This window comes from Styela clava, chromosome 15 (assembly GCF_964204865.1).
Source record: "Styela clava chromosome 15, kaStyClav1.hap1.2, whole genome shotgun sequence".
NCBI lineage: Eukaryota > Metazoa > Chordata > Ascidiacea > Stolidobranchia > Styelidae > Styela > Styela clava.
This window is the reverse complement of record NC_135264.1, coordinates 11,397,224-11,415,907: the sequence shown is the minus strand read 5'-3', so window position 1 is coordinate 11,415,907 and position 18,684 is coordinate 11,397,224. Positions and strand designations below refer to the sequence as shown.

Genomic DNA, 18,684 nt, shown 5'->3' with positions numbered 1-18,684 from the left:
CCACACATAAAGTTACTGGCATAAATCATAAGAAAACAGCGGAACTTAAGGTAAAAATGAAAGCTTGTAAAGGAAAATCGAGGTATTAGCCTTATAGCAATTTTTTTAATATTTGGTATTGAGAATTTGGAATTCATTGGCTTAATAATTTGAAGAAGAGAAATTTTTTACAACCCCCAACAACAATAATTGAGCAAAACGAATTATATTATAGCTTTAGTTCATGGCCGATTTTTGTAATAAAAAACTGTAAAAGAGTTAATTAAATGAGTTTACAAATAGTTATAGATTGCGCTCTAATTATGAAACCTAATTTTTTTTCAAATAAACAGTTCGGAGTTTAAGGTCCAAAGTCAAGCCGCAAGACAGCGACAAAATTAATTTTTTTTTCAATATCCGCGGACTTTAATTGTAAAATTATATTATCAACGATACGTTCAGAATTATTTTTTAAACGTGTTCTACATTTAAATAGGGCTATTCATTCATGATCATGTATAAGCAAAATTCAGTCTATTACATTTATGATTTAGTACTTCCGATGTCCAAAGTTCTCTGTTGTTTTCACATTATTACTAATCAAACTAGAAATGAGCTGTTGATTTTTCAATTACAAGAAAGAATAATGAATTAATATCGTTTCCTAAGATGCCGCAATTTTACATCCCTATACGAGAGAATAATCACTTTACTAGTTTGTGCCGGTATTTTCTAATCATGTTGCCAGATTCAAAAGAAATGCAGAGTAGAGAAATGCATTTCCAAGTGTGTTCAAGTGACACACATACGTCCCATTTGCTGTATCACGCGACAGATACCCACAAAAACAAGCTGCAAAATGCTAGGCCTTCGATACCGGTTTTCTTGTGGCAACACTGCGTCTCAACTCCGACGCTTGCTGTCCGTGTAAAATTTTTGTATGACCCGCCAAGGCCTCTAGCAAATAATAAAGATAATTCTATGAAAATCAAATTAAAATTATGTCAGGTGCCTGTCGCCATACTGCAATGACTGACGGCAGTTTCCAATCGAGTGAATAAAAGTTAATTTGTAACTTTATTTGTCTATATATAACTCAAATATGATATGTAAGTATTATAATACCCCTGACAAGCAGGTTAAAAATTAGGAAAAATATGTTTACTACAAATCAATCAGCAACAAAAGTAATGCAAATCAGTTAGATTACTATATCATTGCCTTCATTAAAAAGTGTGACCCACTGCTAAAATCCAATAAGACGACGTGGCCTGCAAACCACAACAATGGAGGACTCTTGGTCCGGGTGATTTGGGAATTACTTTCATTACTACCCTACAGTAACAAGCAATTTCGTATTGTTTACAAACATTCTCCTTGATAGACCCCTGTCCAACAGAAACCGTTAGTAACCTCAATGATTAGGTACGAATCGAATGGCTTTTTACTTTTTCTTATAATTACTTCATTCTACGAATTGCAGGTGCAACGCCTCTCCACTTTCATTCCACTCGAGCGGTTCGAGAAAACAATAATGCAGCAACTCTCGAGATTATAAGTCAGACTACTTAATAAAAGTAAACACTGAATGTAACATGCTGAAGAATAGAATCAAGATGAAAGTCGAAGGTAAGGTTAGTTAAAAAATTTACTTACTGCAGCAATTCCTTGGAACAACATCAGAAATCGAAACTTTTTGATGATAGATAGATATTGTCCATTTTCATCAATTACAAAAATACATCAGCTTATGTTGTGGTCTGCTTCTGTACCATCGCGAATCCTCGAAGCGTGACTAGTCAGAATAATTTGAGCCCAAATACTCATTGAAGAGTTACAGACCAAATTCATCTTGTGGGGGAATACTTCTAATTATCTCGTAAATCCCGTAAACATGATTGTTGGGGGCGAAGAAGACGTATGAAGCGTTTTGCAAAATTGCTGTTTTTTTTGTTGTTGCTGAGGTTTCTTATGTAGTGTTGTTGTTTTATTAGCAAAAATCTCTTTTCTCATTCAATTTCAAATTCAGTACCTAATATGTAAGGAGTCGCTAGGAGGCTTTTTTGTAATGTCATATGGGACGCAATGTTTCACCTGAAATCTCGTTGTTTCATTTTCTTTACGATTGTCCATCAATTGGAGCATTGCTTGCACATCGAATGTGAATTTGCTCAGTTATCTTAATTAAGATAACCCCATAGCATACCGATTTCTCCTCCTTCATTATTGAAGCACGATTATTCGAAATCAAACGTTGAAATGTCTATGCCACTGTATCACGGTTCATCTGAGTATCGAATATAATCGTATCCTTTTTATTATAATACGATACATGGTAGCACAACTTGTACGGGTATGTTAGACTGCGTCCAGCTATCACTTCAGTAGATACATTTAGTACAATAGATGACACATTAACAAGGATGTAATATGTTGGGTGCACCGTCCCGGTTCTATTTAGGCGTGCTGGGAGCGGACCTTTTTTTTAATCTTTTCATGGATATAGATATTGCTATTACGGTACTATATAAGGCTGACAGCCTGGTATTGGCATCTTTCCTATTGTTTACATAGTTTCAAAATGATAACTGCTAGTCTAAGAACTTTTCTATGGAACTGCATCATTCAACTGCGGTTTGTTATTTCTTCCTTACCACTTCTGACTCAATTTTGTCACCATGGCAAAAACTTTTCATAAACTTCTCTTTGAAATTAATGCCTTGTACATAGATAAACTCCACTTAAATTGGGCTAGGTTCGTTACATTAACCATATTTCGCGCATGGCGAAGGCTGGTGCCCCTCTTATCCCGAAGAGGATGTTATTGCACGTGTTTTCTCGTGTATTCGCTGCTTAGTCGCGAGTGCCTTTCCTATCGTGCTTGCAAAAACATGGCGCCCTGTTGCTATAAACATCTGAGACATATTTGATGCAGAGAAATTTTCAAGCACCCTTGAAATAAAATAAAAAGTGCGTTTTGTGTGCTGTTTATAAAGCATGGCATTTGCAGGTGCTTGTATGTAGACCGTGTATATGGTTTATGTTTGCATATGTCAATTTCGAAATTGAGTCTGTTACGGAGAGTCTATTTAACGTGGCAAGATAGTATTAACTGTAATTTTACTGGTTCTATAAACGTTTTTCAAAATCAAGTCAAATTTCAACTTGAGATGATCGCGGATTACATGATACTTTATATACGCGCTGCCATTTTACCGCCTTTGTGTCATCGTTTTTACATTGGTTGTCCTAAATCAAAAATTCGTACAATTACGAAATAACAAGCGTTTATGGAATAAATATAGGTCCATGGACTGAACTGTCCAGGAGCTTACTTTTGACTGGTGCAAGGAAAGTTGTGGGCTTATAATCACCAATATTAGAATCGACTTTCGAAATTGCGGAACAGTATTCTATCTTCGAGTCTATATTTATATATTAGGAAACTCTATTCATACTTATGACCACTTACTTGTTATTTAAGAATAATTTTTATAACACGTTTCTGAATATTTATACTATATTGCTTATCAAGCAGATATCAAAAATACATTGTATTTCTGACATGGTATGAAGCAGGCTTAAAATTTAGATACTTGTAACCAACCTCTGATCCAAACTGCGTAACAAGTTGCTAATGAGTAATGACCAACCACAACCGCTTAATCGATTTACTTATCCAGAGGTCAGAGGTCGGCTATGTGTGTGGCGGAAAAGGTGAAAGTTCAAGTGTTGTCGTTGTTAGTTAACACTTTACAATTAGAAGTGGAATTTATCTCGTTTAACATGTCTCGCTGTAGAACAAGGGTTTAAAAAAGTTAAAGCAGGTTAATTTCTATTTAGTAACCCTTCACTCAATAACGGTATATTGGAATATAAGTGTTCGGGGCCTTTTAATTAAAACACTTTAAAATCTTTGAACAAGTCAATGGCTGTAAGCTTAATAACTAATGAATATTTGTGATTGTTCATAGCTAACAATTTCAAACATTTTATTTCCGTTGTTTATTTAAATTTATGTATTTGACCATGATTCGATTCGTATGGGCCTTCACAAATCAAAAAATATTTTTTTGCCACCAATCGATTGGAGCAAGATGTTTCTAAGTTATAATTGTTATAAAAATATGAACATATAAAGTTGTGCAAATTTGTGGGTTGAATGAAAAGTTTTTCCTCAAAACTGTTTTTGCTTTGTTATCGAGTGAATTGATTATGGGACTTTTTAAATCAATAATTATATTCATTATAAACAACCAAAATTATATTTGTATGACATTTTACACCAACGCGCACACGAGGAGAGGGGGATTTTAATCATGACCACGCCTTAAAATGAAAGCAGGAGCTATTGTTCAATTTCTTTGTTAACAAATATGCAGAAGAACACTATGCAAATCTATCAAAAATTGCGTGGGTTCTTTGAGAAAAGCTTGAAACTATCGATGCTATTTTCTTGTCTATACTTCCTTGTCCTCCAATAAACAGAATAGCACAATGAAAAAATAAATGCTGCGAAAATAAATGATGATGGTGACATTATTGAGAGATTGATTGAACCCTAGTTTCGATATAAGAAAGGACTTTTTAATAATGTGTGAACGTCTACAATTCTATCTTTTACTAGGATATGCCAATCATAGAATGGGAGTAATCAAGTGTGATTGCAGTAATATCATGTTTGAATAATTACGATATGTGTGGCGTGTGTTCTGTCCGATAGTTACATTTTGATTATCACCAAATGTGAATATCACTTTTTCACGCATGGGTCATTGATAAGTACCAAATATTTAGGTTGATTTCACTGCTTATTTCTTACTTTCCAAGTTATATCGTCACAAGCGAAAGGTGCCTTCAAAATACTATCGGGCCGTAATCGGAGATATGAAAAGGTAATCACGAGGCCTATCACTCCCACTTAGTTCAGCGATTATGAATTTCCGCCTATTTACAGCTTTTTCGGTCCCTCTTATTACAATACGGTCAAATATAGTATTGCTTTCAATAGAAATCGAACCAAAGCGTCGTCTCGTATGACTGTTTAAGCAGAATTTTGGCAGCGCGGGCGATATTTACATACAGTTTGTCTCATTTTGAAACAAGTCTTGATCACAAACAAGTATTTTGAGCTATTTAGCGATTGTACCTTTCCAAAACTATTGCATGTATATTATTAAGTGATGCTTAGCATGGATGTAAATAGACGACTCAATCGCGCCCTTTCGTTGAAATGAACAATGGGAAATTTACACATTGACATATATACATGACAGCTAGTTCTACACGAGAGAAAATACTTAATTCGTCGTATTGACATATTGTTACGAAATAAAAATAAATTTGATCGATAGAGATATTTAGTGCTAACGTGAGCTTGATTTGGCGTGATTTTTTCGAGTTTCGAACTTCGCATTTATTAGTTAGAAAAAAAATAAATGTTGAAATAAATAGTATGGTATTGTTTATTTTTTAAATATTTTCACATATAGCATGTAAATACCACATATATGGCTTCACATTTATCTAAAAGATTGATTTAACCGCGAAGTAATTTCACTAAATTTACATCGGAGGGTATGCATCTCTGATTGGATCATTTAAACGGTTAAAATCCCCGAAATGTCACTTTCATCAAACATATAATCACCCGGAAAGCCTACGAATTGTCGGTATATGTCAACGGTGGGCAAACCGCGGCTCGCCGGAGTTTTCATGCGGCTCTTCTCGCTGGCAATAATTATATATTATCCCAATTCAACTAAGATAAACTGTAACGTAACACTTTTTTTAATTCTTTAGGCGGCTGAAGAATATATATTTTGCAATATTGTTATTATACGTTTGTGTAAAGTTTTTTTCAGCTTTTCAGTTCACGATAATCTAATATTATTAATTTAAAAAATACAAATTTTGCCCACCCCTGGTATATGTGATGCAATCGCTGGTTGAAATATCTCTCGAGTAAATAATAGTTATTATAATGAAAATAAAATTTTATAAATGAAACGTAAAAATTATGCTGTTTGTTTAATTGTCCCACCTTCCAGAATTTGTCCAATTGACAAGGAAATACGCAAATCCCGAAGACCTAAAAACGTCAGCACAGGTCTTTATCACATACAGATAGATGGTGGCGTTACCTGATATATCAAGTTACCATGCTTGCATAATATTTGATAGTTCGTCGATTGTTGTCCTTTTATTATTTTTACCCGCAATGCGTGCAAAAACAACATTACCTAATCTATAAATAATTGTTAAATTAACATAATATATTGTTATGAAAGTGATTATTATAGATATCCGGCATCCGGGCCCAAAATGTTTAAAAATATCTTACTTATATAAAGAAATCACATTTTTATTGAAACGATTAAAATAATGCAAAACCAATAAAGTTTTTATTTGGCTATGATTAAGGATTATAACAAGAAGTTAGTTGGGAGTTTAAACTTATGCTGAGGGCAGGAACTAAGTCTTATTTATACAACTATATAGTCCTATGTAGGGGGGTGTAATTTGGGCGTGTCAAGTGTACGAATCCGATATATTTAGAGAGTCGGTAATTTCGCCTATACAACTTCAAGAAGTATTAACGCATTTCATTCGAATTTTCACACAAGTGCTCTAGTTACCAAATCACTTTTTAGTCGTGTTGCTTGTATAAACCTGGCTTCGGTGAAACGTAGTTCTTTCTTAAGGTTTTTTCCAATACCTCTTGATATGGGGAATTCCGATCATATATTTGTTTTCCTAATCGTATTACTTGAACTGCTTCAAGTCTCACGACCAATCATCATTTATTGACGCGTTATGTTCCATCATCAATATATAATATATATATAGTTTAACCAACCCGTAGCACTTCAGTGGGCGCGTATTACTTATATCAGGGATGCGTCTTCTTTATTTCTGATAAAAAGGATCGGGACCTTACTTTTCTAAAATAAAAATGTTAGTTTTGAACGATGTGAATTCCCATCACTCGAAGTAAAAAGTCATATTTTTGTGCAAGAATCCAAAACTCGCGAGATTTGAAATATTGTGTAGACTGAATCCTTTTAGTACCTATCTAAGGAGAATATGTAATTGGTTGGTTGGTATTATATTATAATAGGCAAATTTTCTAGTGTGGGACATTAATATTCTCAAAATCGGCCAGCTTCAAAATTAGTTCTCTGATATGCGCCATTTTGTTTTCTACACGTACTATAAGACCTTCATTAATCTAATTGTAAGTAAATGCTGATTTGATATTTCATAAAAAAAAGTAATAAATAGGTCGGGTCAGGCATTCTGTTATCTTGTTTCTTACTAGTTTGCTCCAACCAAGGTCGCAAGATAATAAAATGAGGATTCCCATCAAAAAATATTAGATTACAGATAGAGGAGCTCGCACGTGACCAGGACTGGCACGCTAAAAGTTATACGTGGATATGCCTGATCTAGATGTCACCAGTGATCGGTTTTATAGGATTGCATGTAATTTTCAACCTATTTTATGAAAAAAATGAATTCAAAAATCCAGAACCGATCCTGTTTGGCTTAAGCAGTTATAAGATTGTTTATTTGCTTTAGAAATCATAACATTATACAACTGACTCGTAAAAGGAAGTAATATCTATGTATCTAAAGTATACGTGTTAATATTCCAATATTCGGCCAAATATATTAAGTTTTCGGTTGTGTAACTTATATTTCACTTATGAGAGGGCGTATTGTAAATTTAGGCGATCATGAATGGTATGGATTATTAGTTGTGGTGCGATATTACAAATAGGTTCCACGCGGAAATAAAACTTTGTATATACCGGTCATAATGATGCGTAAGGGATCGAGCGAAAATTTCAGGTAAAAGAAATTTTTTCTTTTACACTCCTGCCATGTGTTACACACGATTAAACAAGTCATTGAATGTGCTGATTAAATGTATAACATGTGTGGCCAAATATAATTGGCAACAAAAATGGCGTGGTGAAAAAATTCCTAAAGTGTTTGCAACGAGCACGAGAAAACTTCCGTTAGCACTCTATTTTTGTGACAACTTTGTTTTGGAAACAGCACAGTTAACAGAGAAATTCTACAAGATAAGCCACCCACTCTGTTTCGTTATACGTTTCCATCCACGAACGCTAACTTTTGCAAATTTTTTACTGCTAATTTTACACAGAAATAACAATAATGACAAGAAAAACAAAAACAAAAAAACAATTTCATGTAATCGAAAAATGGACTTTGGTTTTTCGTTTGCGTCCCAGTAAACATATGAGATAAAAGAAAAACGCTTATATATTTGAGTAGAATTCAAACTTTAATTTGATCTAGAATGTAGATGATTTTAATGAATTTTTTGTCTCTTTGTCGGAAACAATTGGGTTGTTGGAATGTCCGTCGTACGGTCCAACAAGAATAATTTTAAGTTTCAATTGTACTTGAATTTAGGTACACTTAAAACTATTAGGTGAAAGTTTACAGTTTTAGTAAAATATTTTTGTCCGACTGTCGGTTGGTGTGTTTGTCGGGCAGTCCGACAAGAATAATTTCAAGTTCAATTGCACTTGTAATTTAGGTACACTTACAACTATTAGGTGAAAGTACACAGTTTTAGTAAAATATTCTTGTCCAACTGTCGGAAAAAAAACAGTTTGGTATGTATGTCGGACAGTCCGACAAGAAAATTTTAATTTTCAATTGTGCTTATAATTTAGGTACACTTAAAAACCATTAGGTGAAAGTACACAGTTTTAGTAAAATATTTTGTCCAACTGTCGGAAACAAACAATTTGGTATGTTTGTCGGACAGTCTGACAAGAATAATTTTAAGCTTCAATTATACTTATTATTTAGGTACACCCAAACTATCAGGTGAAAGTACACAGTTTAAGTAAAATATTTTTGTCCTACTGTGGGAAACAAACAGTTTGGTATGTTTGTCGGACAGTCCAACAAGAATAATTCTTGGGTTCCATCGCAGTTGTAATTTAGGTACATATAAAACTATTAGACGACAGCTTGCAGTGATAATAAAAATCCTGGATGGATTACCCACTAAACAGTCACCTAGACGTATTTCTCCAATTGTAAATCTCTTTATCAATTAGAAATAATTTTGTTTCATATGATTCATACGTGCACCACATGCGGTGGTTTATGGTCCTCCCTATATTTCTCATGCCTACCTCTTCGTAAAAACAACTTTATACTACAACAGTGACAACTTGCTGAAAACCGTTTCAAGTGTTTGGGGTTGTATTTCTGCAAATTAAATTATCTACAATTATGTATGATATACGTTGACTGGCCCAATTTTGTCATGTTTGCCCCCGATATGGTCAACGGCTAAATTCCACAGCAGAGGTAGGACTAATCCCCACGTAATTCTATCTTCATCGCAACAAATTCAGAACGTCACTCAACAACAAATCACCATTCCAGGACATTTTTCATTGTCCTGGGTTCGATTTGAGAAGCATGATCGCTGATGAAACGTGCATTGAGTAAAGCCTACATCCTCGGCCTGTACTTGGCTGTGCATGGGATCTAAAAGTAAGACGTTGTGTTTGCAAACGATCTCACTTCCACTTCATTGTAAGCGTAGAAGGCGGATATCCGTTTTGGATTTCGCACGCAAGTGGCAATAGTAATGCCGATACGGATCGTCACCGGCACGAGTACCCCCAACCCCCGCTTTCGTACATAAGACCCACTTTTCTGTCACGTAAACGCAACTGGTAAAGGTAACTTTGCACCTTGGGGTTTCGGGTTACCGCTCGCGCTGTGGGGTTAACAATCACGGGGTACATATTCCGTGCAGTGTTAGGGGGTTATATAGTTTACCCCTCTTCTCGATTTTCAATAAAACGGAAATTAAAGTATGCTAAACTTCGAAGTGAAGGGGTTTGGGGTTTTGGGGCTAACTACCTAAATACCCTCGTTTACACAATAGCGAAATTTAAGCGCTGTAGGCCACTTGTGAACAAATTGAATGGATTCACCACATTGACTGGGTATCGTATATACATAGTATGACGATACGGACCGGTTGGCACTAATTCGATGGGGGTTAACGCTGTACCCCACCGGAGCTGGGTTTGCTTTATACTAACAATCTTTCGCGCGTCGACAAGGGGTGAAAGTGTAGAATAGCGTGGGGCTGTTGCGTGCAAAAGAGATACAGCACGTGTTAACTGGACTCAATAGAGTGGAATTTTCAATTCGGATCATTTTCCAACCCGACAGCTGAAAACTCTCGAAAAAATGCTTAAAGCGTAAAAATCAGAGAAAAATCGTACGAATTTTTCTGAATATTCCACACTTGGGCTTGAGATAATTTCACAGAAATTTTATGTTACATTTATGGCCCATAATAGAAAATTCTGTTACATACAGGTGAAATTGATACCCAAAATGTTTTCTATTGAAATTAACTGTTTAAACTCGTTTTGGCGTTCCAAAAATACAACCGGCTTCAACTTACTTACTTCTATCTTAGATATCGCTTAAATTAAAGGGTACAAAGTTCGTGCATTTTCTATTTTTATAACTGTGTAAGTATACTTTGAAGGCGACAATGGCTGACTTCTGATACTGCAATAAATCCAACTTAATGTTGTATTATAAGGAAGTTATAAATGTTAGAATCTCTGAGTAGGCGTTGTAAAAGCAGCATGCGAAAATGTGTACATTTTTATCTAGAGATAATTAGGATTCATCAACAAGACTTTATTCTGAATGTTTGATTAGAAAAGCCGGGCATTATTTTGCTGTGTGTTTTCTAAATTCATAGACAATATTTTAGCTACTGTTGTATGAACATTTATGATGAATTTTTCAAGTGATTTGAAATGAATGATTTTTAATTTTGCTAAACAGTCTAATGTAGTGACTACATTAAATGACAATTTATAATTAATCGACACGATATATTGTTTGTTACTCAAAAACTTTATCATAACCTTGTCACTAAAGGTATCATAAAAGTTGTTAATTCACATGCATTTTAAGGTAATTCAAAATTTTGAATTTTTAAAAATATATATGAGTAATTACGAGTATAATTTTCAAGAATTAGCCTCAACGTAGATGAAACACGTTTCAATATTTGCTGAAAAAAATTTAATTAATCATTGCTGTATTATGCAACTAATATTACTGTTTTATCTTTACTTTGTTAAGGTAAGATGAGATTTTCTATAGTTTTGCTCTTAGTACAATTTTACCATGTCGGTTATGTTACAAATATAAAATTGAATTATTATCAGTTGCACCACGCGAACGTTACAAATTGTCATACTCTCTCATACCTAATGTTATATATTATGCCGATGACGTCATAATATGAGTTTGTGAGATGATTAGCAAAATATTTGCAATCACATTGATTAATAGTAATGGTGACATTTTTTGTCATTGACTTTTTTTTAAAAAAAAGAGTTTGATGAGTTCATCAAGGTCATACTATTTTTGTGGTGACATTTTTTATTTAAAAAAATTGAATAGCAAATGAGTAACGACGATGATAAAAACAGGTGAAAACTGATTTTCTGAGTAATAATTGTGTTTTAGCTGCAAAATACGACAAACACTTTTGCAAAATATAAGCGGCATCTTGGTATCGATAACCAAAAAAAATTAATCCGATTTATTATAAAATAAACTGTGTCCATATAGCATTGAGAATTAAAGCAAGCAAGATGTATAACTATTCAGCCTGTCATTTTCAACGGCACTTTATGTACATACGCATCTCATTGAAGTATTTGATATGAAACGTTAGGTGTACATTGAAAATCGCTCCATTGCGCTACGTTACATCTAAGCCACTGTTTTTCAAATTGGGCCACGGAAAAAGAACTTCACTAGCTAACATTTGCGGTGACTATATCAATTTACAGTACAAATGTGAATTTTTTAAAATTTCGTTCGCTTGGGTTTTATCGGTATACGTGGCTAAAATTAACTCATAGAAACCATTAAAAACGATAACCAGTTTTGTTATTGAAGACCAGGGGCTCACGGAGTGCTGGGAGTCTTCAAAGGGGGGCGCGGATTATGAGTTGGAGTTTGAAAATAACTGATTTAAAGATCACAGTGGTACTTACCACCTAAGTTCGTATGTATGCATCTTATTCACTCATTCGATGCGAAATGTTACGGGTACATTGAACATTATACCCTATTGCGCATTCCTATGTATCAATACTACGCAAATACTCACTTATCACTCAACTCACTTATAACTGTGGCTAGGATCTCCGAAAACCATATCCGGCTAAATGTATCACTGCATCATCGTTGACTCTCCAACAGAGAAAGCGGAATTCCCATGGCGGGAATCGGAAACGACTATACGTTTGAAATAAGCGTAATATTGTGATCAGAATCTACATATCATCTTCGGATTATCCTCTTAAAATTCATACTTTGAAAACGAGCGGTATATTTGTACAAGAATTTTATCATTGAGATATTTCCTCTTCGCGACATGACACAGTTTCATTGGATTCTTGAAACACTTTGCTTGGCGATAACTTTGTGCGAAGTCTTACCGATTTTATCAGAACAAAATTGAAAATAATTTGCCCGGCAGTAATTCCTCCCAACAGAAAGTATCTGTAACTTTTTCGGAGAAAACTATATGTCTATATATCCTTTCCAATCAATGCTACAAACCTATATCGATATTTGTAGTTCTGGTTACTTGGAAAAGTTTTTCCAATAAGATAAATTCTTTATTTGGTGATTAATGCTAATTCGAGTAATGTGATAAGGCTTGCAATACCGGCAAGTGTTTTTGTCGATTTGGAAACAGCATATTCATGTGCTATGAGAATAGTTATTATAATACAATGAACTGTATAACACTGTATATTGTATCTATATTAAATTAAACGAATTGTATTTATCTACACACGAAAAAGGAAATTACTACGAATTGTTCAACACTTATGCAACTATAAAACACAATCGGATACCCGATATCTGGATACTCGGCATATCCATAGCCTAAGACAATTTAAAAATAAGTCGTGCCTATTATACAATCAGTGAAAATGTAATATATTGTAATCATACCCACGTTCGCTTCTGGGAAAAGGCAATTCCAACCATTTGTAATATATCACTCCAATTGTAATTCACGAAATGAATTCATATGTCCCATAAAAGGAAGGAAACGGTATCTTGTAAGAGCATCTTCGACATATTCTGCAATCTATCCATTATTATCTTGATTCTAAAAGACGATTCTCCTTCGACGAAGGCGCTATTGTAAACTGGGGGTCTGTTTGGCATTTTCTCATCAAAGACAATAACCATTTAACACCCGTTAGAATGAATTGCAATTTACAAGACAACATGCTCTCAAGCAAGCGTATTCGCATTACATATTTTCGTGTAAATATCTGCAAGGTGATATTGCTGATACGAGTGACCTAACAATACAATTTATTCAAGTATGTTTGATTTAATCTGAATTTATTAAATGACAATTGCTCTTGGTAATCATACCTTCTTCTAGTAACGCTGTAAGTGTTTGCCGTTCGTAAATTCCCGGTATTCGCATAATGGATGACACTCCGTATCTTTGAATTGCCATATGAGGGTGTGACATATTGGACAGTAAGGTACTTCGTGTCAAATATCTTATTTCGAAATTATTTTAAGTTCTTTTTTCGGCGAAATTAACCAAGTTTACCGATTGAAAAACGTTAATTGAACCCAAATTAGCTGATGATGGGTGATAATGCTTCTCCAAATATTTCAAAAGTACGCGAAATTCAGATGGAAGTCCCTTACATATGCAAAGATGGGAAACATATACGACCTATGAAATTTTCAAAAAAGCTTCTAAAATCTTTGATCAGAACATTGTGAGCGTATAAAAGAACGTAAATAAAATTTTTAGGTAGAATACTGAACACAAAACATCTTTACTTATCGTAGAAAGAGTTGTCTGCAAACTCGTACGCTAACCATTCCTAAACCTAATGAAGACTGACCCATTCTGGCTCAAAATGCTCGATCAATTTTCTGAGGGAGTCATGATAATAATAATAAAAATCGGGAGAATATATTTTCCAACCTAGTATTGTAAAAATTTGAGAAAAATATCTACAGTAAAACAGTGTCTATACTCAGAAAAAATCACAAAAATAAGAAATGTTATAGGATTACAATAAAAAATTATTTAGGCTTGTTAGCCTCTGGTGTCAATAGATAAGATTTTAAATCTTATTTGCAAAAGAAACATTGTAGCAAAACTGTTTACAATGGCTTAAATGATTTGGAACAATTGAGTTACTTTTCATTTGAGAAATTGGTCGCCGTTAGTTTGTTTTTCAAACTGATTGGGGCTTATCTGTGTGGTGTTATCAGCTCAGGTCATTAGCGAGCATTGTTTCCCCAATGAATCGAAAACGCGTCGCGCAAAAGTAAACATAAGCGCGGAAAGTTGTTGGTCGCACGGGAGAGCATGTCTCCAGAAGTTTATTTGCAAAGTTATCTATAAATGATAAAAGTTTAGGATATTCTTTTGTTATTTTACCAAAATTTAAAATTCAGGAAGTGAACACAATGGAAACAATTTAAAATTTGCAACTGTAACATTTTCTTACAAATGGTTAGAATGGTAACATAGTATGTATAAAAACGTTACATTTCATCGAAACGAAGCATAACCAAACAGTGCGAAGCCTTCTCCGGACCAGCTGGCTCTCGTTCTGAAACGAGAGAAAAAGGCGCTATTGAGTGGAGACAGACCTGGGTTCTTAAAAATGTCGCATTCATTCCTCAAGGCCGCAGTTGAAATATGTCTTCTGAGGCTAGTGGGTCTGCTCTAGGATTCTTTATATTAGAGGTTTATATTTTAGTTTGTAAACAGATATACAGTCTAAGCCGTGATTTCCGCAATACATAATATTGGAGGAAATTGTAAAAAATACAAAATCATAATATTTTGACTTAGTAAATTTTTAAAATGGCGACCAATAGCGCGGTAAAACAATATGTTAAAAGGTATACCTAAATATTATAAATGTATATAGTTTAGGTTCTCTTAATAGTTTACCAGCTAAAAAGGAGTCAGTTATTGGGAGCATTGAGTTTTTTTCAATGTGCATTATAATTAATTATTTTAATCATTTTTCGTATAGATATTCTCTGAATCAACCGTTTGTAATATTAAAAAATTTGAGTTAGTCAACGCTGAAGTCTGTGATAACCTTATTACAATGAATTCTGATGACAACTCATCCTCCTTTGTACGAAAGAGGACGTCTTTCAAAATAGATGAACTTATCAAAAGAGACGATAAATCGGAACAGATTTCATCATCAAACAACCAACCCTGTGACGAAGTGGCCTTGAATTTGACAACAAAATCGGGGATTTTTCAAAAGAACGACCCGAACAACAACGAAACTGAAAAGCAAAGTAAGGGAAATTTTCCGGGTGAAGTTGCGCTGCCAAAGACATCGTTTTCCGCGACAGATCTAAGATCGCCAAGTGGGCAAAGTGTTAACTCGCCTTCAGATAGTGGTTACGGAAGCGAAAGCCCAAGTCCACAACAACCGTTCGTTCAAAACACCGCTTTCCCAATGTTCAGAAATCCCCTGCCTTCAACAGCACCTTGGGGATCAGATGACAGCGGACGAAAACCTTTTTCAACTCCAGCTGCTTCAAATCCACCGTTGCCTTCCATGTATCAGAATCTTCTTTACAACATGAATTCCCATTTCCTTGCTCGCGCACAAGAAGAGCTTGAAAACTCAAAGTCTGCAAAGCGAAGCCCTGATATGAATATTAAGAAAGAAAGAAACTCTATATCTTGCGAAAGGAAATTTTCCAACGATTCTTCACGCGAAATCGAAAGAGGAATGAATTTGACGAAGTCGCCGAAAGTGCAATCTCCATCTCAAATGTCCCCTTCGCAATCAGAAATGTGGAACTTACTAACTAGGAAGGGGGCCAATTTAGATGCACAACGTGACCTTGCTCAACACGTCCCCGCGTTCAACAATAACAATGGTAATGTCCCGTGTTTTTCCCAATTCATGCCGCCATTCTGGGGATCTCAAGTTCCAACACCCTTTCCATACATGATGGCATCGCCTTACATGAGGAACGTTTACGGAGAACAATGTCGCCTTATGCTAGCCGCGTACTCTCTTCTGGCAAGAGGAGGAAAAGACGCACAAGTTCCACACAACAATTTTCGGACGAATCCTATCGTTCCAAATCCATCAAAAACTCGCGAAACAGGTTAGTACACTTTTGTTTAAAATTTTCATTTCCCATCTAAATACCATTAATATAATACATTCTTGTATTTTATAGCACCGTTTCCGAGTCCATTTCCGTACCATGACCAGCTCAATATTGCTGAACAACTTCGAAGAAGCAGTTCTGATTTGTGCGCAGATAAAAGTCAAGAATCAATGAAAATTCCTCAATCGCCTTACTCAATGCCTACTCTCGTGGAACCACGAAGGTGAGAATTTAAAATATATGTTTGGCTATATTTACTTAATGTTGTCGTAGTCTGATTTGTTTTGAGTAGTTATGAAGGATATACATTTTTCAAATTCATATGCGTTGAATGATTTCTACTGTTCCTAATTTTTCAACTCGAAATTCGAGGCAAATGACAATGTAACTATTTCCAGCAATTCAGAGGGACAATCGCGTTGTAATTCGACAATTTTTCTAGTTTTATAATTTTAGAGTATTTCCTATTCCAGCTCAACTTCAAAACTTCGCAAAAGAAGCCCAAACTCTGGATATCGGTCTCTGCCTTACCCTCTTCGTAAAGAAAACGGAAAAATTGTTTATGAATGCAATGTGTGCTCAAGAAGATTTGGACAACTGTCAAATTTGAAGGTAACTACATTATTTTATTATTTAATTAAATTAATAACGCATACGCTTTATCATAGTTAAATTGAGAAGCACTATAAATATAGAAAAAATATCAATAGGAGTGATTATTCAAAAACAGAAAATACTCAGAAATAAAAATTTAATTCTCATCCTGCACCTTTTTCTCAAATTGTACATGAACAATGATAATTATTAAACGTAAAAAATGTCAATATATCTTCAAGAAATCATTCGTTCAATTTTTAAAATTGAATTGTTCATTTTCTCAGGTCCATCTACGCGTTCACACTGGTGAAAGACCTTTCAAATGCGAAACTTGTACGAAGGCTTTCACACAACTTGCACATTTGCAAAAACACAATCTTGTTCACACTGGTGAAAAGCCCTATGAATGTGAAGACTGTCACAAACGCTTCAGCTCTTCCAGTAATTTAAAGACACACAGACGATTACATAGGTAGGTAACATAGGCGGATTTTTATTTTGATTGGGACAAGGTTTGCAGTGCGTATATTTCAAAGTAATATGTTTTATAAAAATTGATTCTAATTGGTGAATGAACTATTTGAAGAAAGACTAATCAAAAATAATCTGAACTATAAGATATTACTAATGCCATGAATGATATTTTTTCGCAAAATTACGGTAACATTTTGAACAAGAATCTTGATACAAGATTTTTCAGTCATATTTGACGCTTGTCCTGGCTAATATTGAATTTTTTTTTAAGTCGCTCATCTTATATTTTACAGTGGAGACAAACCATACATGTGCAAGTTTTGCCCTGCTAAGTTCACTCAACAAATTCATCTGAAAACGCACCACTGTACACCTGCCGATGGTAACTGCAACAATCCGCCGAGTTTAACGATGTTCGATCCCCGCGAAGTTCCTTATCATCATCGATCTCTTCTTTTGCCCAACCGTCTTTACCAACAACACGTCCAAGGCGTGAATCATCCATTTATGCCTCTTCATTCACCACCAAAGTCTAGCCTGAATTTTGAAAATTCGTCGTTTTGTCAATCAGAAAAGAACGAAAGTGTGAATATTCCAAGATGGCTTCTCCCGGAAAACATGACATCGCAACGATTATCGAAATCGACAAGCGAGTAAAGCTAATTAGCAGCCATTTCTATCTATAATTTTGAACGAGTGGCTTTTTCATTTCTGAATTTACCCTTGTATATATTTTCCCCATTATGAGATTATCACACATATAGTTCAAACATTAGAAAAGAACATTAAAAAAGGCCTTTCTATCGGCCATAATATACATATAAATTTATTATTTACTGTTACTGTTTATTTTTTGTTCCTTTTTTGAACCCAATAGCCACTGTAAAATTGCTGCGCTACAATCTTCTAGATGAAAATCATAAAGTGTGGGCTAATCGTTTTTTTCTAATTAATTGCAAAATGGACATTTTTGTTACGATATTTTTGTCTCGCAAAATCTTCTTTTCTGTGGAGCTGACAGGAAGTACGTTTATCTTCAATTATTGAGTGGCTTTTTCAATATTAATATTCTCATTTATTCTTTTCGTTTTCCAATACACGGAAATTGCAAAATGACGTTCTTCTGTTGCTTCTTTTCTATTGTTTCGTGTGGGATAACCGTCATTAGTATACAGATAGGCTTGGAATATTGAACAATGTGTAGTCGAGCAGGTTTGGAAATGATAAGTGGGCGATGGTTGTATATGAATATTGTTCAAAACCACAGTGAATCATATTGTTTTAATTTACCAAACAGAGAAAAGTTTGAAACAGAGGTGTAATGTGCAAAAATCTAATTTTAATTTTAAAGCATTGACCAACGAT

The 18,684-nt window shown here is 34.6% G+C and overlaps 1 protein-coding gene across 1 annotated transcript; it reads left to right on the top strand.

Moving 5' to 3' along the window:
- The first annotated feature begins 1,559 nt into the window (after nucleotides 1-1,559).
- Nucleotides 1,560-18,435, top strand: LOC120333798 (uncharacterized). The gene is made up of 6 exons (XM_078109360.1): nucleotides 1,560-1,613; nucleotides 15,135-16,242; nucleotides 16,318-16,471; nucleotides 16,722-16,860; nucleotides 17,130-17,317; nucleotides 17,613-18,435. Exons 1-6 carry the CDS (start codon nucleotides 1,575-1,577, stop codon nucleotides 17,974-17,976), a joined length of 1,992 nt encoding a protein of 663 aa, XP_077965486.1. The 5' UTR covers nucleotides 1,560-1,574; the 3' UTR covers nucleotides 17,977-18,435.
- The last annotated feature ends 249 nt before the right edge of the window (nucleotides 18,436-18,684 follow it).